At 39.2% G+C, this 18,829-nt stretch overlaps 1 protein-coding gene across 3 annotated transcripts; it reads right to left on the bottom strand.

Annotated features, from left to right (window-relative positions):
• Positions 1 to 216: 216 nt before the first annotated feature.
• serinc1l.L (serine incorporator 1 like L homeolog) lies at positions 217 to 18,710 on the bottom strand. Of its 3 annotated transcripts, XR_005961127.1 has the most exons (11): positions 18,373 to 18,710; positions 17,089 to 17,250; positions 16,483 to 16,676; positions 13,352 to 13,431; positions 12,783 to 12,920; positions 12,019 to 12,188; positions 10,233 to 10,323; positions 9,185 to 9,326; positions 7,867 to 8,094; positions 5,080 to 5,360; positions 3,069 to 4,721 (listed from the first exon to the last, which is right to left on the bottom strand). XR_005961127.1 is itself a non-coding variant. In NM_001096740.1 (10 exon segments), coding segments are annotated over 10 exon segments (1,383 nt in total). In that variant the 5' UTR covers positions 18,412 to 18,544; the 3' UTR covers positions 217 to 434.
• Positions 18,711 to 18,829: the final 119 nt, after the last annotated feature.

The raw sequence follows: 18,829 nt of genomic DNA, 5'->3' as shown, positions 1-18,829 counted from the left end.
CTGCCTAACTTTTGGCACCCCCAAGTAAAAAGACCTTTCCTTCTCCTTTAAGCTACAAGAAATGAATGTGTGCATCAGGGCACCAGAAAAGTATACTATAAAATTAAGAAAAAGTAACTTCTATCACGGACAAATATGAGTAACTAATGTGCAAAATGCATAAAGTAACTGCTTTCCATGAAACACTTTAAAAGCAAAAAAAAAAAAAAAAACAAGTAAGCTCATCTCCTGTTTATTCATATGATAAATAAGGTTGCTACAACAATCTTAAATGAAGCCTATGCAGTTCTGATTAACTAGTCTCACAGTTCATATACCATAACATGCTTTTGGGAGAAATGTTAAGATGTAACATGCAGAAAAGGCAAATACTGTACTGCCTGGTGCTTCTGGCACATTTACACTGAATAAAACCACACACAGTTTCAACCAGACTAATCAAATTCACGATTGGTTAACACCAGTGGGGCAACCAATGTCCAGACGTAAAGCACAATACACACCCAGCTGGAGGAGATCTTCACCCAAACAGAAGGCCATTTACTGGTCATCATTTCATAGGAAGAGTCAGGACTAGGAGTGGAAAAATGTCATTACAAAAGATTGCTTAAATTGCTTTCTTAGGAAGGAATACTGAACAACAAATAATAAAAAATAAATGAAAAGCAGTACTACAGGTTATCATTCAGTTAATCCAATTGCCATCAGGGGGGCTGGGGGGTACTGCTGTCCTGGGCCTAGATAGTTTGGGGAGTTAAGAGGGGCCCGGCCGTTCTTCACTTACTTGCATAGCCGGGCCCGTCATCAGAGAGCTACAGACTTCGGAAGGAAGGGCGGGCTGGAGCTCCAATGACTGCATCTTGCTTCCTGTGCTCTGATTCGCCATTGAAGTGTAAGTCAATAAAGCTGCATTGGGATTGGATGGGTGAAGTTTGAACCTCCCCTCTACTTTATCTAATTGCCATGCGGCTTTACCGGGACTTACATTTCACTGGCGAATCAGAGCACAGGAAACTGAAGATACAGGCACCTAAGGCTAAGGTAAGTGCAGCTTTCTTTTTTCTATGCCTTCCTCTGGATCGATTAGCAGTTAGGCAGGTTAAAAGGTTGAACTTGATGGACAAGAGTCTTTTTTTTCAACATAACTTTACTATGTAACTTGAAGGGGCCGTGGCCAAATGTTTTTTTAATAACTCGTAGGGGTCCTGGCCACTCATGCTTTTTTTTTTTTTAAATAAATTGTAGGGGCCCTGGACAAGTGTTTTTTTTTTTTTAATAACTTATAGGGGCCCTGTTTTTTTAATAACATATATATATATATATAGCACTGAGTAAAAAACACATTTTAGAGCAAAGTGTACTGGCAGAAATAAAGCAGTTACAATGCTAAACCGTAACAGAATATCAGCACTGAGAGTTAAAAAAAATTAGAAAAAGACACTAGTTAGCAGGTACTTAATGGAATAAACAGTAACCTTTAGTTGGAATCGGGGGCGCCATCTGAAATTGCGGGGCCCCGCTTGCCACCCCTCCCTCACCCATCAGTATGAAGGCCACACAAGACACACGTTAAAACAGTAAGTGCCCCCCTACAAGCTTAAAAAAAAAAAAGAACTTTGGTGCCCAGGGCCCTCCTAAAAGTTTTGGTGGTCAGGCTTAGCGTAGGACTGGCCAGATATGGGATGACTTTGACGTAGTTGGCCAGCTTAAATATATTGCAATATATGGACAAACAATCCCTGTTTTGTTTAAAGGGTAAGGCATTTTTTAATAGTAGTATGCACAAAATGTCGCTGTCTTAAATATATTGATAATGGGTTGAGTGCAGAGGACTCGTGTTTGACTATATGTATTTTGTGGTCACAGCCTCATTGCACCCCCGCCAAATGGTTTTAAAAAATAGTGGTGAGCACAACTTTCCTTTGTTTGTTTTATATATATATATATATATAAAAAATTATACAATGGGTGCCCCAGCACTCTTAGAAGTATACTTGCTGTGTTGGTCGGTGCTCGCTCCAATAGGAGACGCCGTCACATCCCCACATCAAATAGAGTATGTAAAGAAGAAGCAGCACTCGTCAATTGCAAAAAAGTGTATTAAAAGATCAGAGCATCACTCAAGGCAACGTTTCGGACAGCATATGTGCCCTTTGTCAAGCCCAAAAAGAGTTCTCTCAGCTTATCACAGGTATCACATTATATAGGCAACAAACAGGAAATGACCTCAAAATTTGCATATACACAGGTACAGAGCATTATCATATACATGTATCTATAGAAACAAAAACAGGTCATAATCACGATTTAAACCCCGAGGATATAAAGATTTGAGCATATTAATCCACCATACCTCTCTTCTTTTAAGTTTCAATTCTCGATCCCCCCCTCTTTTCATGGGCGGTACTACTTCCAAAACCATAAATTTAAGCTGATCTGCCGTGTGTCCCAAATCAACAAAATGCTTTGAAACAGGTAATGTGGTATTGCCCAAATTAATGCTAGACCGATGTTGCGATATACGTGATTTGACCATCTGGGTGGTCTCACCCACATAGATGAGACCACACGGACATGTCAACACGTAAATCGCAAATTTTGAAATACACGTGAAGTGTCCTCTTAGCTGTATCTGTTGGCCAGTCTGGGGGTGAATAAACTCTCTGCCTTTCAATACAAAGGGACATTGTACGCAGCTAAGGCAAGGATACATACCCTTAGATCTACCTCCCCAAAATGTATGAGTCTCCTTGGGTTTGGTTCTCACTAAAGTGGAAGTGACATGTGCCCCAATAGTTTTGCCTCTCCTATAGGAGATAAGCGGAGGTGCTCTAAATTCTGGTATGGTAGGATAGGCATTTCGTAAAATATACCAATGCTTGCGTAGTAATTTACCAATAGCTTCGCTATTGTTATGAAACTGGGTGACAAATGGCACACGTTGCGTCTGTTTAGTTTTCCCCTTAGGATGTCTGACCCTTTGCTGGGCTTGTTGAATCACCTTTTCTGGGTATCCCCTCTCTCTAAACTTGTGGCACATAATTTGTTCCTGCTTCTCTTTTTCCTTCCCTTCACTCACTAACCTCTGTACCCTTGAGAGTTGGCTAATGGGGATTGATTTCTTCGTATGTGGGGGGTGCTGACTGGTAAAATGAAGAATTTGATTCCTATCAGTAGGCTTTGTGAATAAAGAAGTACATATAGAACCTTCTAAATCTTTGTATACTAGAACATCAAGAAAGTGGATTTTTTGGAGATCATAGACCAGCGTAAATGAGATTGAGGGATGTACCCCATTAATCCTACCATGGAACCGCTGTAGGGAGTCAACGTCACCCCGCCATAACACAAATACATCATCGATGTATCTCCACCAGGCCAAACAATGTCTGGAGAAGTCTACATCAAGGTAAATGTGTAGCTGTTCAAGCCTTGCCATAAAGGCATTGGCATATGACGGGGCGACGTTGGATCCCATCGCGGTTCCACGTAGTTGGAGGTAGTACTGTTCCCGAAAAGTGAAATAGTTACAACATAATATGATCTCCAAAGCCTGTAGGAAGAAATCAATCTGATGTACAGAGTACTGCGCTCCTTCCCTCAGTATCCACTGACTTGCTTCTAACCCATCACTATGTGGTATAGACGTGTAAAGACTGGCCACATCCAACGTGGCCAGAATTACACCCTCCCCCACATTTCCTAGTGATTGTAATTTATGAAGAAAATGTCCAGTATCCCTTATATAGGAAGGTACCTCTTGAATCAAGGGACTTAGTACTTTATCGAGCATTATAGCTAATGGGCCAAAAACCGAGTCAATGCCGGCCACTATAGGTCTCCCTGGTGGACACACTGGGTCCTTATGAATTTTCGGGAGAACATATATGGTCGGCGTGACTGGGTTCCTGACCATCAAATAATTCCTCAATTTGTCAGTGATCACTCCCCTATCAACCATATAATCCAGTAAAGTTTTAATCTTTCGTATAATGCCCAACAGGGGATCACTGGATAATGGTTTATAAACCTCCCCATCTGCCAATTGCCTCTCAATCTCTGCAATGTACTGTGTAGTGTCCATTACCACAATTGCGCCCCCCTTATCAGAGGGCTTAATCGTAATATCGGTTCTCCATGAAAGATCTCTCAAAGCGTCACGCTGTTGCTTGGACAAATTATGTGTCACAAATGAAGGATCACCCTCCACCTGACAAACATTTTTAACTTCTGCCATGATGTTATTAATATATGTTTCTACAGCAGCGTATGTAGTAGGAGGAACATACACACTTTTGCCGTATAAACCAAAAGTCTCAATGTCCAATGACTGGCTATCGCCATTAGAAGTCAGTTGTTCCTGTGGTTTCTGAAAAAAGTGAACCTTCAGCCTCAAAGTACGAAAAAAGCGGTATAGATCAACATCTAATTGAAACAAGTCCGTAGGTCTATCCGGACAAAAATTAAGACCCAGTGACAATACTGACTCCTCAACTGGTGTGAGCCGTTTAGAAGAAATATTGTAAATTACTTGCTTATTGTCCTCTTGCTGCAACCGCGTAGCGGTCGTCTTGTCATGCCTCCTGTGTTTAACACCTCCTCGTTTCCATGGTCTCCTTGGCCTTTCTTTGGGGATTTTGCCAAAAAATCCGCTCCCTGAGCCCTTTCTTGATTAGAGTAGTGGGAGTCTTCACCTCTAGGCCCCTGTACATGACGTTTTCCTTCAAAACGATAAAAAGCATGTTTATCTCTCACATCAGTTAACCAGGCATACACATAACCTTTTTGGTAATCAAGTGCATCTCTATCAAACTTCGATCGCTTCTGACGCTCTCCCTCTTTGCGATAGCGATCCAACTTTGCAATTAGTTGTTCATGCACCTGTTCCAGTTCCTCAAGTGGGCAGCATTGTTTTAATTCAGCTTCAACCTGGCTGATCTCTTGTTGGACCACTGTAAGTTCCTTATTAATATATTCAAGTGTCAATAGCATGATATCAGTGGAACATCTATCGACAATCTGCTTAAATTGATTACAATAGCCAGTATTATTGGCAAAAAGAGTAGGACGTAGACTTACTCGTAATCCACGTGGTATCCATGCCTTTTTGTGATACTCAGCTAAAGTCAGCCCGTGTAGTTCCAAATCCACCGTCCTCTTGCGCAGCGTTTCTAGTTGCCGCCGTGTATTAGTGACTGTCGGCACTTGCAGAAACTCCGCAGGACCGGAAAAGTGTGACAGGATACGCGTCACTTCAGCTTCCGTGTAGACTGAGGTTCCGTGATGCGTTCCAGCGCCATGTTGCGTTCCACTTTGATTCTCCATCGCGTCTAATCAACCCAATCAAAGGTGCACGTGGGCTACGGAAATATAGAAAATTATACAATGGGTGCCCCAGCACTCTTAGAAGTATACTTGCTGTGTTGGTCGGTGCTCGCTCCAATAGGAGACGCCGTCACATCCCCACATCAAATAGAGTATGTAAAGAAGAAGCAGCACTCGTCAATTGCAAAAAAGTGTATTAAAAGATCAGAGCATCACTCAAGGCAACGTTTCGGACAGCATATGTGCCCTTTGTCAAGCCCAAAAAGAGTTCTCTCAGCTTATCACAGGTATCACATTATATAGGCAACAAACAGGAAATGACCTCATTCTTCATTTTACCAGTCAGCACCCCCCACATACGAAGAAATCAATCCCCATTAGCCAACTCTCAAGGGTACAGAGGTTAGTGAGTGAAGGGAAGGAAAAAGAGAAGCAGGAACAAATTATGTGCCACAAGTTTAGAGAGAGGGGATACCCAGAAAAGGTGATTCAACAAGCCCAGCAAAGGGTCAGACATCCTAAGGGGAAAACTAAACAGACGCAACGTGTGCCATTTGTCACCCAGTTTCATAACAATAGCGAAGCTATTGGTAAATTACTACGCAAGCATTGGTATATTTTACGAAATGCCTATCCTACCATACCAGAATTTAGAGCACCTCCGCTTATCTCCTATAGGAGAGGCAAAACTATTGGGGCACATGTCACTTCCACTTTAGTGAGAACCAAACCCAAGGAGACTCATACATTTTGGGGAGGTAGATCTAAGGGTATGTATCCTTGCCTTAGCTGCGTACAATGTCCCTTTGTATTGAAAGGCAGAGAGTTTATTCACCCCCAGACTGGCCAACAGATACAGCTAAGAGGACACTTCACGTGTATTTCAAAATTTGCGATTTACGTGTTGACATGTCCGTGTGGTCTCATCTATGTGGGTGAGACCACCCAGATGGTCAAATCACGTATATCGCAACATCGGTCTAGCATTAATTTGGGCAATACCACATTACCTGTTTCAAAGCATTTTGTTGATTTGGGACACACGGCAGATCAGCTTAAATTTATGGTTTTGGAAGTAGTACCGCCCATGAAAAGAGGGGGGGATCGAGAATTGAAACTTAAAAGAAGAGAGGTATGGTGGATTAATATGCTCAAATCTTTATATCCTCGGGGTTTAAATCGTGATTATGACCTGTTTTTGTTTCTATAGATACATGTATATGATAATGCTCTGTACCTGTGTATATGCAAATTTTGAGGTCATTTCCTGTTTGTTGCCTATATAATGTGATACCTGTGATAAGCTGAGAGAACTCTTTTTGGGCTTGACAAAGGGCACATATGCTGTCCGAAACGTTGCCTTGAGTGATGCTCTGATCTTTTAATACACTTTTTTGCAATTGACGAGTGCTGCTTCTTCTTTACATACTCTATTTGATGTGGGGATGTGACGGCGTCTCCTATTGGAGCGAGCACCGACCAACACAGCAAGTATACTTCTAAGAGTGCTGGGGCACCCATTGTATAATTTTTTATATATATATATATATAAAACAAACAAAGGAAAGTTGTGCTCACCACTATTTTTTAAAACCATTTGGCGGGGGTGCAATGAGGCTGTGACCACAAAATACATATAGTCAAACACGAGTCCTCTGCACTCAACCCATTATCAATATATTTAAGACAGCGACATTTTGTGCATACTACTATTAAAAAATGCCTTACCCTTTAAACAAAACAGGGATTGTTTGTCCATATATTGCAATATATTTAAGCTGGCCAACTACGTCAAAGTCATCCCATATCTGGCCAGTCCTACGCTAAGCCTGACCACCAAAACTTTTAGGAGGGCCCTGGGCACCAAAGTTCTTTTTTTTTTTAAGCTTGTAGGGGGGCACTTACTGTTTTAACGTGTGTCTTGTGTGGCCTTCATACTGATGGGTGAGGGAGGGGTGGCAAGCGGGGCCCCGCAATTTCAGATGGCGCCCCCGATTCCAACTAAAGGTTACTGTTTATTCCATTAAGTACCTGCTAACTAGTGTCTTTTTCTAATTTTTTTTAACTCTCAGTGCTGATATTCTGTTACGGTTTAGCATTGTAACTGCTTTATTTCTGCCAGTACACTTTGCTCTAAAATGTGTTTTTTACTCAGTGCTGCATTTTCTAGCAATAATGCAAGGGCACCATTAGGGAATCAGAATTTTAATGCTATTTAATGCAAAGATATATTGAGTTATTTTGTCGTTCATAGAGGCCATGTTCACAGAGGTCTTATGTCAAACTTATCAAGGTTCAAAATCAAGAATTTGATAATACTTCACCTTAAACATGAGGAGAGGGGTTCTTATAAGAAAAAAACAAAAAAAAAACCCCAATAGGAATGCAAAAATATAAGGCAATCCCACTACGAACGTAGTTTATTGAGATGGATGAGCTGCTACCATTATCTTGTAACATGGTACACATATTTAACCTGCTTTCCACCAGATGACATAAAAAGAGCAGCACTGCTATCTTGGGAATACATCAAACACCTACCTGTACCAGTTGGTGAGAGTCATCATGATATAAAGTGATGCCAGAAAAAGCATGAAGTGAAAGAAGGAATAGCTGTAAGTAACTCCATCCCTTTCATTATCCAATGCTCGGTGTGCATTATCAGAATCATCCATAGAAACCTCACTCCTTCCACCATCTTCAATTAGGGTTGATTCATCACTGGTCAGAGTGAGTTTGTTGACTTGGCTGTTGTTGGAAGTCCGAATGCTGGAGACATAAAGTAGTACTTAAACAAGATATTAATAAGTATATTTTTAAAATCCAGGAATTAACTAAAACTCATTAACAGGGAGTGACATAAAATAATTGAAACATTTTGTAAAAAGTCAAAAGCAAAAAAATATACCCAAATGCGTTTTACTTTTCACTGAAGACATACAAAAATTAGCAAAACCATATGGAGGTACTTATATCAATGTTTAAATGACATACTGGGTCACTTAAGAAAACAGACATAGCATAATAAAAATATTGTACTTGTAGCCAATAATGAATAATATATAATAATAATGGTGCTGGTTTCACTTTGTCTAAAAATTAATAGGAGCTTCCTATAGATCGCTTACTGTAGACAAAGTGAAACCAGCACCATTATTATTATATATTATTCATTATTGGCTACAAGTACAATATTTTTATTATGCTATGTCTGTTTTGTGTTTCTAATGAGGTGTGGGTATGCCTTAATGGTCCCTGACAGAAGCACTGTAAGAGAGTGCCCTGCAGTTACAAACAGGCTTTAGTTGCCTTTCAGGTCAGCCTAGCTGTAGACAAAGTGAAACCAGCACCATTATTATTATATATTATTCATTATTGGCTACAAGTACAATATTTTTATTATGCTATGTCTGTTTTGTGTTTCTAATGAGGTGTGGGTATGCCTTAATGGTCCCTGACAGAAGCACTGTAAGAGAGTGCCCTGCAGTTACACCAAACAGGCTTTAGTTGCCTTTCAGGTCAGCCTAGCTTCTGATTGGTTAATTTGCTGAGTGCCGTCGGTGCCCTTGCACAGACTGGGAAAGGAGGCAGCAGGAAGTGGAAGAGATGAGGGGGATGAGTAAGATTTTCCCAGAAATTTCAATCAATTCCCGAAACACGACATTTTTAAGCACATTCCTTCTATATTTAAGAGTATAATGCACTAGCTAGCACATTCTTGTTTTTCACACAATATGTGTTCATTAAACTATTAGAAATTAAGCATTAACAAGCTTCTTATAGTATCACTTATAGTAATAACTTCTGGCAGTGATTGTATTCAATTTATCATGCATGTGAAGTGAAACTCACTCCTTACCTTGAATACAGAACACACAACAAAAACAGCACAAGTCCTACGATGCCCTGAGCATCCCACCATTGCACAACCTTAACCTGCCCTGGAGTGCTTGTGGAATTGTAACCAATTATACTCAGCAAGCTGGGGTTGCATTTTCTGTCTGCAAGATATAACAGAGTTTATTTATTTAGAAGATTTTTGTTCAAACCGGTCTACCATTAAATGAAACACTTTCGGGATTTGACACAAACTTAAAGGGATCCTGTCATCGGAAAACATGTTTTTTTCAAAACGCATCCGTTAATAGTACTACTCCAGCAGAACTCTGCACTGAAATCCATTTCTCAAAAGAGCAAACAGATTTTTTTATTTTCAATTTTGAAATCTGACATGGGGCTAGACATTTTGTCAATTTCCCAGCTGCCCCATGTCATGTGACTTGTGCCTGCACTTTAGGAGAGAAATACTTTCTGGCAGGCTGCTGTTTTTCCTTCTCAATGTAACTGAATGTGTCTCAGTGAAACATGGGTTTTTACTATTGAGTGTTGTTCTTAGATCTACCAGGCAGCTGTTATCTTGTGTTAGGGAGCTGCTATCTGGTTACTTTCCCATTGTTCTTTTGTTTGGCTGCTGGGGGGGATTAGGGAGGGGGTGATATCACTCCAACTTGCAGTACAGCAGTAAAGAGTGATTGGAGTTTATCAGAGCACAAGTCACATGACTTGGGGCAGCTGGGAAATTGACAATATGTCTAGCCCCATGTCAGATTTCTAAATTGAATAAAAAAAAATCTGTTTGCTCTTTTGAGAAACTGATTTCAGTGCAGAATTCTGCTGGAGCAGCACTATTAACTGATTCATTTTGAAAAAATTTTTTTCCCATGACAGTATCCCTTTAAAAGTTAACATGTTTGCCTTTCTATAGATTTATAAATTTGTATCTTCTAGCTCTTCGACATTTCTTTCTTTAAAACACAAACCAGGTAATGTACCAATACAAAATCATTAGCGACTCATGATTGCTTGCCTAGAATAAGCATTTAGATTCAGCAGCCTTTTGTACATACCTGGTTCATTAGTCATTGCTGACCAAGTTAGATACATGGTGTATACAGTTATCACTGATGACTGAAGTAAACCAGACCTGGGCTGAGATTCCTTTAAAACAACACAATAAAGGTTATAAGGATATAACAATAAGAATATAATGTGAGTTTGTTCTTGAGAAAGGTTGGTGTACAGATGAAAACAGTCATATGAAAATGTTTGGGAACCCTTCTTAATACTTTGGAGTTTTGTTTATCATTGGCTGAGCTTTTAAAGTAGCAACTTCCTTTTAATATATAAAATATCTTATGGAAACAGTAGTATTTCAGCAGTGACAAAGTTTATTGTATTAACAGAAAATATACATCATAACAAAATTAGACAGGTGCATAAATATGGGCACCCCAACAGAGATATTACATCAATACTTAGTTGAGTGTCCTTTTGCAAATTTAACAGCCTCTAGATGTCTCCTATAGTGTTTGATGAGTGTCTGGATTTTGGATGGCGGTATTTTTGACCATTCATCCATACAAAATCTCTCCAGTTCAGTTAAATGTGATGGCTGCCAAGCATGGACAGCCTGCTTCAAATCATCCCATAGATTTTCAATGATATTCATGTCAGGGGACTATGACGGCCATTCCAGAATATTATACTTCTCCCTCTGCATAAATGCCTTTGTAGATTTCGAAGTGTGTTTAGGGCCATTATCTTGTTGGAATATCCAACCACTGCGTAATGTCAACTTTGTTACTGATGCTAAAACATTATCCTGAAGAATTTGTTGATATTGGGTTGAATACATCTGACCCTCGACTTTAACAAGGACCCCAGTCCCTGAACTAGCCACACAGCCCCACAGCATGATGGAACCTCCACCAAATTTGACAGTAGGTAGCAGGTGTTTTTCTTGGAATGCGATGTTCTTCATGCAAAGTGCTTTTTGTTATGACCAAATAGCTCAATTTTTGTCTCATCAGTCCAAAGCACTTTGTTCCAAAATGACTGTGGCTTGTCTAAATGAGCATTTGCATACAACAAGCGACTCTGTTTGTGTTTGCAGGAGTGCAGAAAGGGCTTCTTCCTCATCACCCTGCCATACGGATGTTCTTTGTGCAAATTGAGCGGAGTTGTAGAATGATGTACAGATACACCAACAAGAGGTTCTTGCAGGTCTTTGGAAGTGATCTTTGGGTTGTCTATAACCATTCTCACAATCCTCCGCATATGCTGCTCCTGTATTTTTCTTGGCCTGCCAGACCTGGGTTTTACAGCAACTGTGCCTGTGGCCAGGCCATTTGCTGATTATGTTCCTTGCAGTTGAAACGGACAGTTTAAATCTCTGAGATAGCTGTTTGTAGTGTTCCTCTAAACCATGATCCTGAACAATCTATGTTTTCAGATCATTTGAGAGTTGCTTTGAGGATTCTTCAGAGGAGAGTCAAACAGAAGCACAACTTGCAATTAGCCACCTTAAATACTGTAGCTTTTCTCATAATTTGGCACACTTTCCTATGAAGTTCAAGGCTTAACAAGCTAATCCAACCAATTTGGTGTTGTCAGTATTGAGCAGTTACATGCATTCAAATCAGCAAAATACAAGGTACCCAATTTTTTTCAGTTTCACATTTGATTTAATTTCATACAACTGAACACTGCTTCACTAAAAAATCTTTCTTCAGAAAACACCCCAGTACTCAATGGAGTAAATTATTATGCAGGCTGAGAGGGGTTCTCAAATTTTTTCATACGACTGTATATGTTGATATCACACTAGTAATGGGGGGGGGGGAATTGACATACCTGGATTTTAGGCAGAACGGACATTATTGAAGCTCCAATGCACAGCAGCATATTTACACTGATGAAAGCCTTGTTTTCTGCACAACCTTCAGGGTGGGTATAATAAACATAGAAAAGGACTATAGCCACCAGTGACAGAACATAGTTAAGCCCTGTGGCTGAGAGTAGAGCTGTGAGGGAGGAAATTAAAAAAAAGGGATTATCAGTTTAAACCAGTTTTTTTAAGTTTACCTATAAATGCCATATTAGAATAAAGAGACAAAAACTTCAAACATTTTTATATGTTAAACATTTATTGGTGCATTACAATTCATATGTACACTGAGAAATAAGTAACAGTGGGTCTATTTTTCAACCACAAGATTACAGTAAATCCAAAAAAGTGAAGTTCACAAGAAAAAAGCAGTACTGCAGATTTAACTGCTCAAACTTCGGTGTTTATTGAGAAACAACATGCTTCGAGCCTTGCAAAGCTCATTGTCAAGTGTGCCAGAGCTCGTGTGGTGGCAATACACACAGAAGTTTGAGCAGTTAAATCTGAAGTACTGCCTTTTTCCTGTGAACTTCACTTTTTTGGATATTATTATCGCATTCATGGCAGAGGTGCTACACAAGAATATTGGCTGATAATTTATACCCTGCTATTGGTTTGAAGGTAACAGTCAAATATACAATTTAAAGATTACAGTTAAATGGGTCAATTCACGCATTCTGGAGTAATTAAGAAAACTGCTTTTAGAACAAAGCTGTAATATACAACATACCTGCATACCAGCACCTTGAGTTCCCTTCTTCCATTTTTTCAACCCAGGATTCATTCCAAGAATGAGCGAAATCAATAAGCAACACCAATTGGATGAGGATGAAGCAGAAAGCACCACCCATGCCCACATAAAACCAAACTGTGTAAAAGAAATCAACAATGAATAATTAAGAAAATGACTTAGAATATGCTAAAGGTTTTTGTAACTGCAGTATGAATGTATGTGAACTGCATATGCACAAGTGCCCTAGTTCTCTTGAATAAATAATGCATACAGCCAAGCTCTTTCTGGTGGGAAAGGCCAGAACCAGATACAAAAGGTCAGTGGTAAACAAAATGAATTAGAAGAGGACCAGTGTAGGTTGTTAGGTGGTGCCCTTGAGAGTAAAGCAAAGGTTTTCTTTACTTGACCCTTAATCTAAAAGATGCAAGACTAACATTATTAGTCTCCACCATCTTTTATATTATACCCTTTATAAAACATGTAAGAAAATGGGTTTCTAGTGAAATTAATATGAAAGAAACATGACTCAATAAATTGAAAGAGGCAGTATCTTACGTTTCTCTCACCTGTTGTGAAGGGGCCTTCAGGAATAAAAAATGCTCCAACAGTGATTCCAACTGCTGCCGCAAATTTAAAGAACCAGAATCTGTGGAAAGCAAATTGACAATTGTATAGCTTTTATCAAGTACCAACTATTCACTAGAATATATATATAAAATATATATCTAATAGTCAGTGCCTTCACATATTTAGACTTTTTACCAGTTCTCTTATTTAAGTGAATAATAATACATCTTACACTAAAATTGTTTTCTGTGATATTTTTTCACAGAACAGAAAGTAAAAATTGGTTTAATGTAGTTTTGTTTTGCTAAAAAATCGTTAAATATAAAAAATGTGTCAGTGCTATATAAAAAACATACTAACTTAGGTTGAAAAAAGACACGACCAACAAATTCAATGTCAATATAAAACCTGCCTATCTGCAAGTTGATCCAGAGCAAGGGTAAAACCCAGCTTCAGAGGGAAAACCCCTATCTTATATGCATCAGAGGGGGGGGGGTAGAATGAAGAAATGTACTAAGAGCTACTTTCAATAACCTCTTACTTGCTAAAAGGCAATCAAATACCTTCTTAAAGCTATCTGCCAGTACAACTGTAAATTACCCAGCTTCACAATATTCACTGTTAAAAACCTCTTTCCAAATATTAAAGGGGTGGTTCAGCTTTAAGTTATCTATCAGTAGGTTATAGAATGCCCTGTTTCTAAAAATGTTGCAACTGGTTTCCATTATTTATTTTGAACTATTTGCCTTTTTAAAGCTTTCAAATGGAGGTCACTGATCCCAGCAGTCACTGTGAGGCTATAATTTTGTTATTTTTATTGCTTATCTTTTTAGAAGCCCTCTCTATTTATATCCCCACTACATGGTTGCTAGGGTAATTAAGGCCCTAGTAACCAGCTGATGAAATGCCAAATTGGAGAATGCTGAAAAAAAGCAAAATAGCTACAAAAAAAAAAAACAAAAGATTAAACCTCCTTTCTTCTAATCTGAGTGGACACCCATGTGTCTGCTGGAAGGGCCTACTGGTAAATAAAGTATTAGAGAGTTAATTATATGGTCCCCTTCTATATTTATACATAGTTATATTTCCCCTTAAGTACCTGTTATCAAGCAAAAACAACCCTTAAGCTGGCCACAGACACTCAGATATAATTGTACAAAAGGAAGTTTCGTATAATATTCGGACCTTAGAAATAATCGTCCCAAAAATTATGTACTGTACCATGGTGATCAGTCATTTAGTCGATAGGAGAAGTTAGAAAATTTCTGTCCGCCAACAGTAATATCTTTGCATTTATTGCCTATCTGCTGATATCCATGGGTGGCTGTTGTAACTATTTCCAGGACATAACTTTTGTACGTTTGCGGTTTGTCAGTTAATGGCCAGAGCATTGTCTGTTATTTTTTCCCTTTTAATCTTACATTTTAAATCTGAAAGGTTAGTTTTAGATTGTTGCATTGGAATGAACAAGTGGGATCCGAACTTTTATTGTACAAGGAATAAAATCTGAACATCTATGGCCAGCTTTACGTGGCCAGTCTTTCTTTATAACTCAGACTTTTCTTATCCTTTACTAGCTTTGTTGCCCCTCTATGGGCTCTTTCTAACTTAACAACATCCCATTTAAACACTGGAGACCAAAACTGCATGCCACATTCTAGACTGGGCCTTGCAGTGGTTTGTTAGAGGGAATATTGATCCTGTCCTCCCGCAGATCTATGGCTCTTTTAAGACAGCTTTGCCCTTGAAGCTGCTGACATTGCTTTCCACAGCCAAGTTTATTTACTATAACATTCACAAGAACGTTCTCCAAAAAACGGACAGGCGGGAGGAAATTATGTGCCATCCCAACCCTCCTGCACTACAATAATTGTATTGTACAAATGCCTCTATAGGACTGTGTGCTTCAGCAAACACATTGCACAATCCTATTGGCTTCAGCAGCAAAATATTCAATGCTGCACGCTTGTGGGCATGGTGCGGGGGTGGGAGGAGCCAGGTAGCAGGGGAAAATGGCTCCGCAACTCACCCAGCCAAAACAGCCTGGGGAGAACACTGAGGCCAATACCAAACAGGCCCGGGTGCAGGCACATGGAGCGTATTTCAGCTGTGACACGCGAGTATGCATTTCGGCACCAAAATCTACTCCTTGTGCCTATAACCAGGTTGACGCAATAGCTCCCGGTGCAGTCACTGAATCTTGCACTGCATATAAATGAAGGCTGAGAATCAGCCCTACGCACCTCTTCCCAGATGCTGGATTAAATTAACTGGGCCATGTAGTTTTGTGTCAGCTACACTGATACATTACTTAGAGTACCCACCTGTAAGTCATTACCAGTTGAATAAAAGTAGACCCAATACAGAACCATGTGGGACCCAACTAAGAACCCTACTCAAGTAGAGAATACACCCTCTGCAAACAATTTTGTAGCCAGTTTTCTATCACAGCATAACCAAGACCAAAAGTTTAGAAAGCAGTTTGTGGGGAACTGTATCAAATGCTTTGGCAAAATCAAAATCACTGCAAACCCACTGTCCAACCTCTTACTTACTTCATCATAAAAAGCGATCAAGTTTGTCTGACATGACCTATCCTTCATAAAGCCATACTGATTACTGCTAATGTCATCTCCAGAACATTATTTTGAATGTGATCCCTTAACTACAAATAACACAGATGTCAAAGTTATGGGCATATAACTGCCCTTTTGAAACTGTAATTCCTTTTTAAATATTGGAATTTCATCCAAATCAAAGGTAGCCCACCAGACTAACACATGTTAGAGAAAATTTGAAAGAATTAAACGCCTGGCTAAAACTGAACTAAAGTCCTAACAGATGGTGTATTTCATCTAGCACTAGTGCCTTGTGAACATCAATTTTGAATAAACCTTTATGTACTATATGCTCGGTCAACCTTTGACTTGATTGAACTGAGCCATCTGTGCCCCTATTGAGTGGGTCTTGAAATTCTGACTTTTATTGCATACACTAAAAAAAGGACTGATTTAGTACACTCACCTTTTCGGTATCAATTATAATACATTTTATGATAAAAAAAAAGTTATTACTAAAGTCACTATTGTGATTTGGTATGTATCACCTACCATCTCTGCAAGTGTCTTACCCATTATGCACAGAAGCACGGGGATCCTGGCTGCTCTTCACTTTTATCATGAGTAATGAAAAGAGAAGAAAAAACATGGCCATTCCAAAGCAAACTCTGTACACAGCCTTGTAGCCAACAAGCACATCACAGTTAACGTGACCACTAATTCCTGGTATTGAGGAACCCATCCCATCATCACAAAAGCCAGGTATCTGTAACAGAAATTCAGGCAAGCAAATCAGTGGAGAAGTTAAATGCATCTACTTACTGGCACAAAAAACCTTATTATTGCTTTTAAAAAAAAGAAAACAGGACAACTACGAAACATGTATTCATTGATTCATTGTGAGCATATTTGTATTCATACTTGGTAAACCCTGCTCACATTAAACTAAAATTTATTGACAACTAATTATCCAAACTTTTTAAGTACATTTTTCTAAAAAGTACAAACCATCCACAGCTCAAATAACTACTGGGTCACAGTGAAACTGTAACAAATTAAGGGAGAAACATGGCATGCCACTTGACATTCTGGGACAAAAGGAGTGAGAACTTTATGAATTCAAACAATCAAAAAGAAATTAAATGTTTACTCCCAGTGAATTCAAATTTTTTTCTAACCTTCTTTAGTTGCTCCTCCATTCCAGGTATCAGCATCACACATGCAACTGCCACTCCAATAAGCAAAAAGAAGGCATAGATGAGCCGGGTAACTGTTGAGTTGTTTCCACTGGGGCAGCATCCGCAAAGCAGGCATGGGGCACTTCCACAAAGACATGGAATCTGGGGGGAAAAGTTGACAGTTAAGTGGATACTGTGATGCAGTGAGCACTGTTCTGCAGCTACAACGAAATGACAGGATTAAAGGGGAAGTATACATCTATATATTTTTTTCAACCTGAGCAAATTAAATAGAAGTTTATACCAGAAAAAATATTTTGGCTTTTTTCTTAAAAAAAACAAAATACATATTTGTTATTTTTATTTTGCCTTTTATTTTGTATTTACTGAACTCAAGTTAAACAGATATAGTTAACTAGAAAAAATGCTAAAAAATATTTTTCCCATTGTACTGCTCTTACTTGGTTGGATCAAACTAATGGTATGCTACAACTCTGGCTATCATGATCAGCTAGCTACAAATGTTGGTTATACGAACAGACTATAACAGAGCTATCAGTAATTTTAGGGTGATGTGATCTTAAAAAAATCCAAAATGTCCTCCATTGTAAAATATATTCAGTAAACACCTTCTTAAAGGGCAACCACAGTCCCAGCTGTAATTCTCATGGGCAGTGGCCCTATGCAGATTAAGTGAATGATGTGTATTACTCTGTAGACACTTTTAGAATTTTATGCATGGCAAATCTTCATGTCATCATTATGTCAAAATCTTCTTGCCATCATTAGATGACAAGTAAGAAGCAGGTGAGGTGCTTTATACACATTTCTCTGTGCAAGCAAATATAGTTAATACATTATAGGTTTCTCACAATTAAAGTGATAGTCTACATAAAAACCAATGATCTGATTTGTCATTCAGATATTTTGCAATAAATCTAGAATCCCCTGCACATGCTTCACAAAAGGTCAGTAAACGAAAGAACAATCAGCAAATTATTTGGGTGTTTAATCAGAGGCTGTAATATGCCTATGACAAAGTGTCATTGCTGCAGGAAACCTATGAATAAGTGTTGAAATGGAACCTAACTAGAAGCAAATGATCCTAACAAAAATAGTGTAAACTTTTCAATAACCTGTCCCCAGAAAGCCCAGCGATCCAATACTAAAACAATTGTGGGTTAACGCCACCCATATGGTCACATTTAACTGTGATGTGGCTATCATGATCACATACTGTAGGAAATGATCTCTAATCCCCAGAAAGCACTCAGCATTCATTACCCAACTAGCTGCAGTGCAGAGTCCCAAGACGCCCCCCATGTTGCTCTTGATGCTGTGTAATTAAAATGGAGGCTTTCTCTTTTGCTTGTTTACAAAACAGCTGACTTGGGAGGAACAACGGGAGTCGTCACTTCCGATATTATGAAGCAATGGCAGTGAGCTGCACATCACGTGTTAAAGGTGGTAAAGAAAGGAAGGTTAGGGTTTACGGTGGCCATGTTAGGACATCCTCAGGAGAAATCACTGGCATGAGGTTTCCACCACCGGCAACAGAATGCAGTCTCAGCAGCGATTGCACTCACACATCACAAAAAGCTGTAGTCACTCCTCCGTCCTGCCTATGTATCATGTTCCAATCTCGCAGACGCTGCATTCTTAGCCAGTGGAGATCTCATGCCAGAGAGCGAGTTCTCCTGAGGATGTCCTAACATGGCCACCGTAAACCCTAACCTCCTTC

Source organism: Xenopus laevis, chromosome 5L (genome assembly GCF_017654675.1).
Source record: "Xenopus laevis strain J_2021 chromosome 5L, Xenopus_laevis_v10.1, whole genome shotgun sequence".
Lineage (NCBI taxonomy): Eukaryota > Metazoa > Chordata > Amphibia > Anura > Pipidae > Xenopus > Xenopus laevis.
Note: the sequence above shows the minus strand (reverse complement) of the source record. Positions and strands in the feature narration are given on the sequence as shown.

Bases quoted from the DNA above. Each gene is read 5' to 3' on its own strand.
- serinc1l.L (XM_041562343.1), bottom strand. From the start codon at position 18,411: ATGGGGGGCGTCTTGGGACTCTGCACTGCAGCTAGTTGG. The intron at 17,251-18,372 runs GTAATGAATGCT...TTTTCCCCCCAG, and splicing joins TCTGCACTGCAGCTAGTTGG to ATTCCATGTCTTTGTGGAAG. The intron at 13,432-16,482 runs GTAAGACACTTG...TGCTTTCCACAG, and splicing joins CGTGCTTCTGTGCATAATGG to ATTCTGGTTCTTTAAATTTG.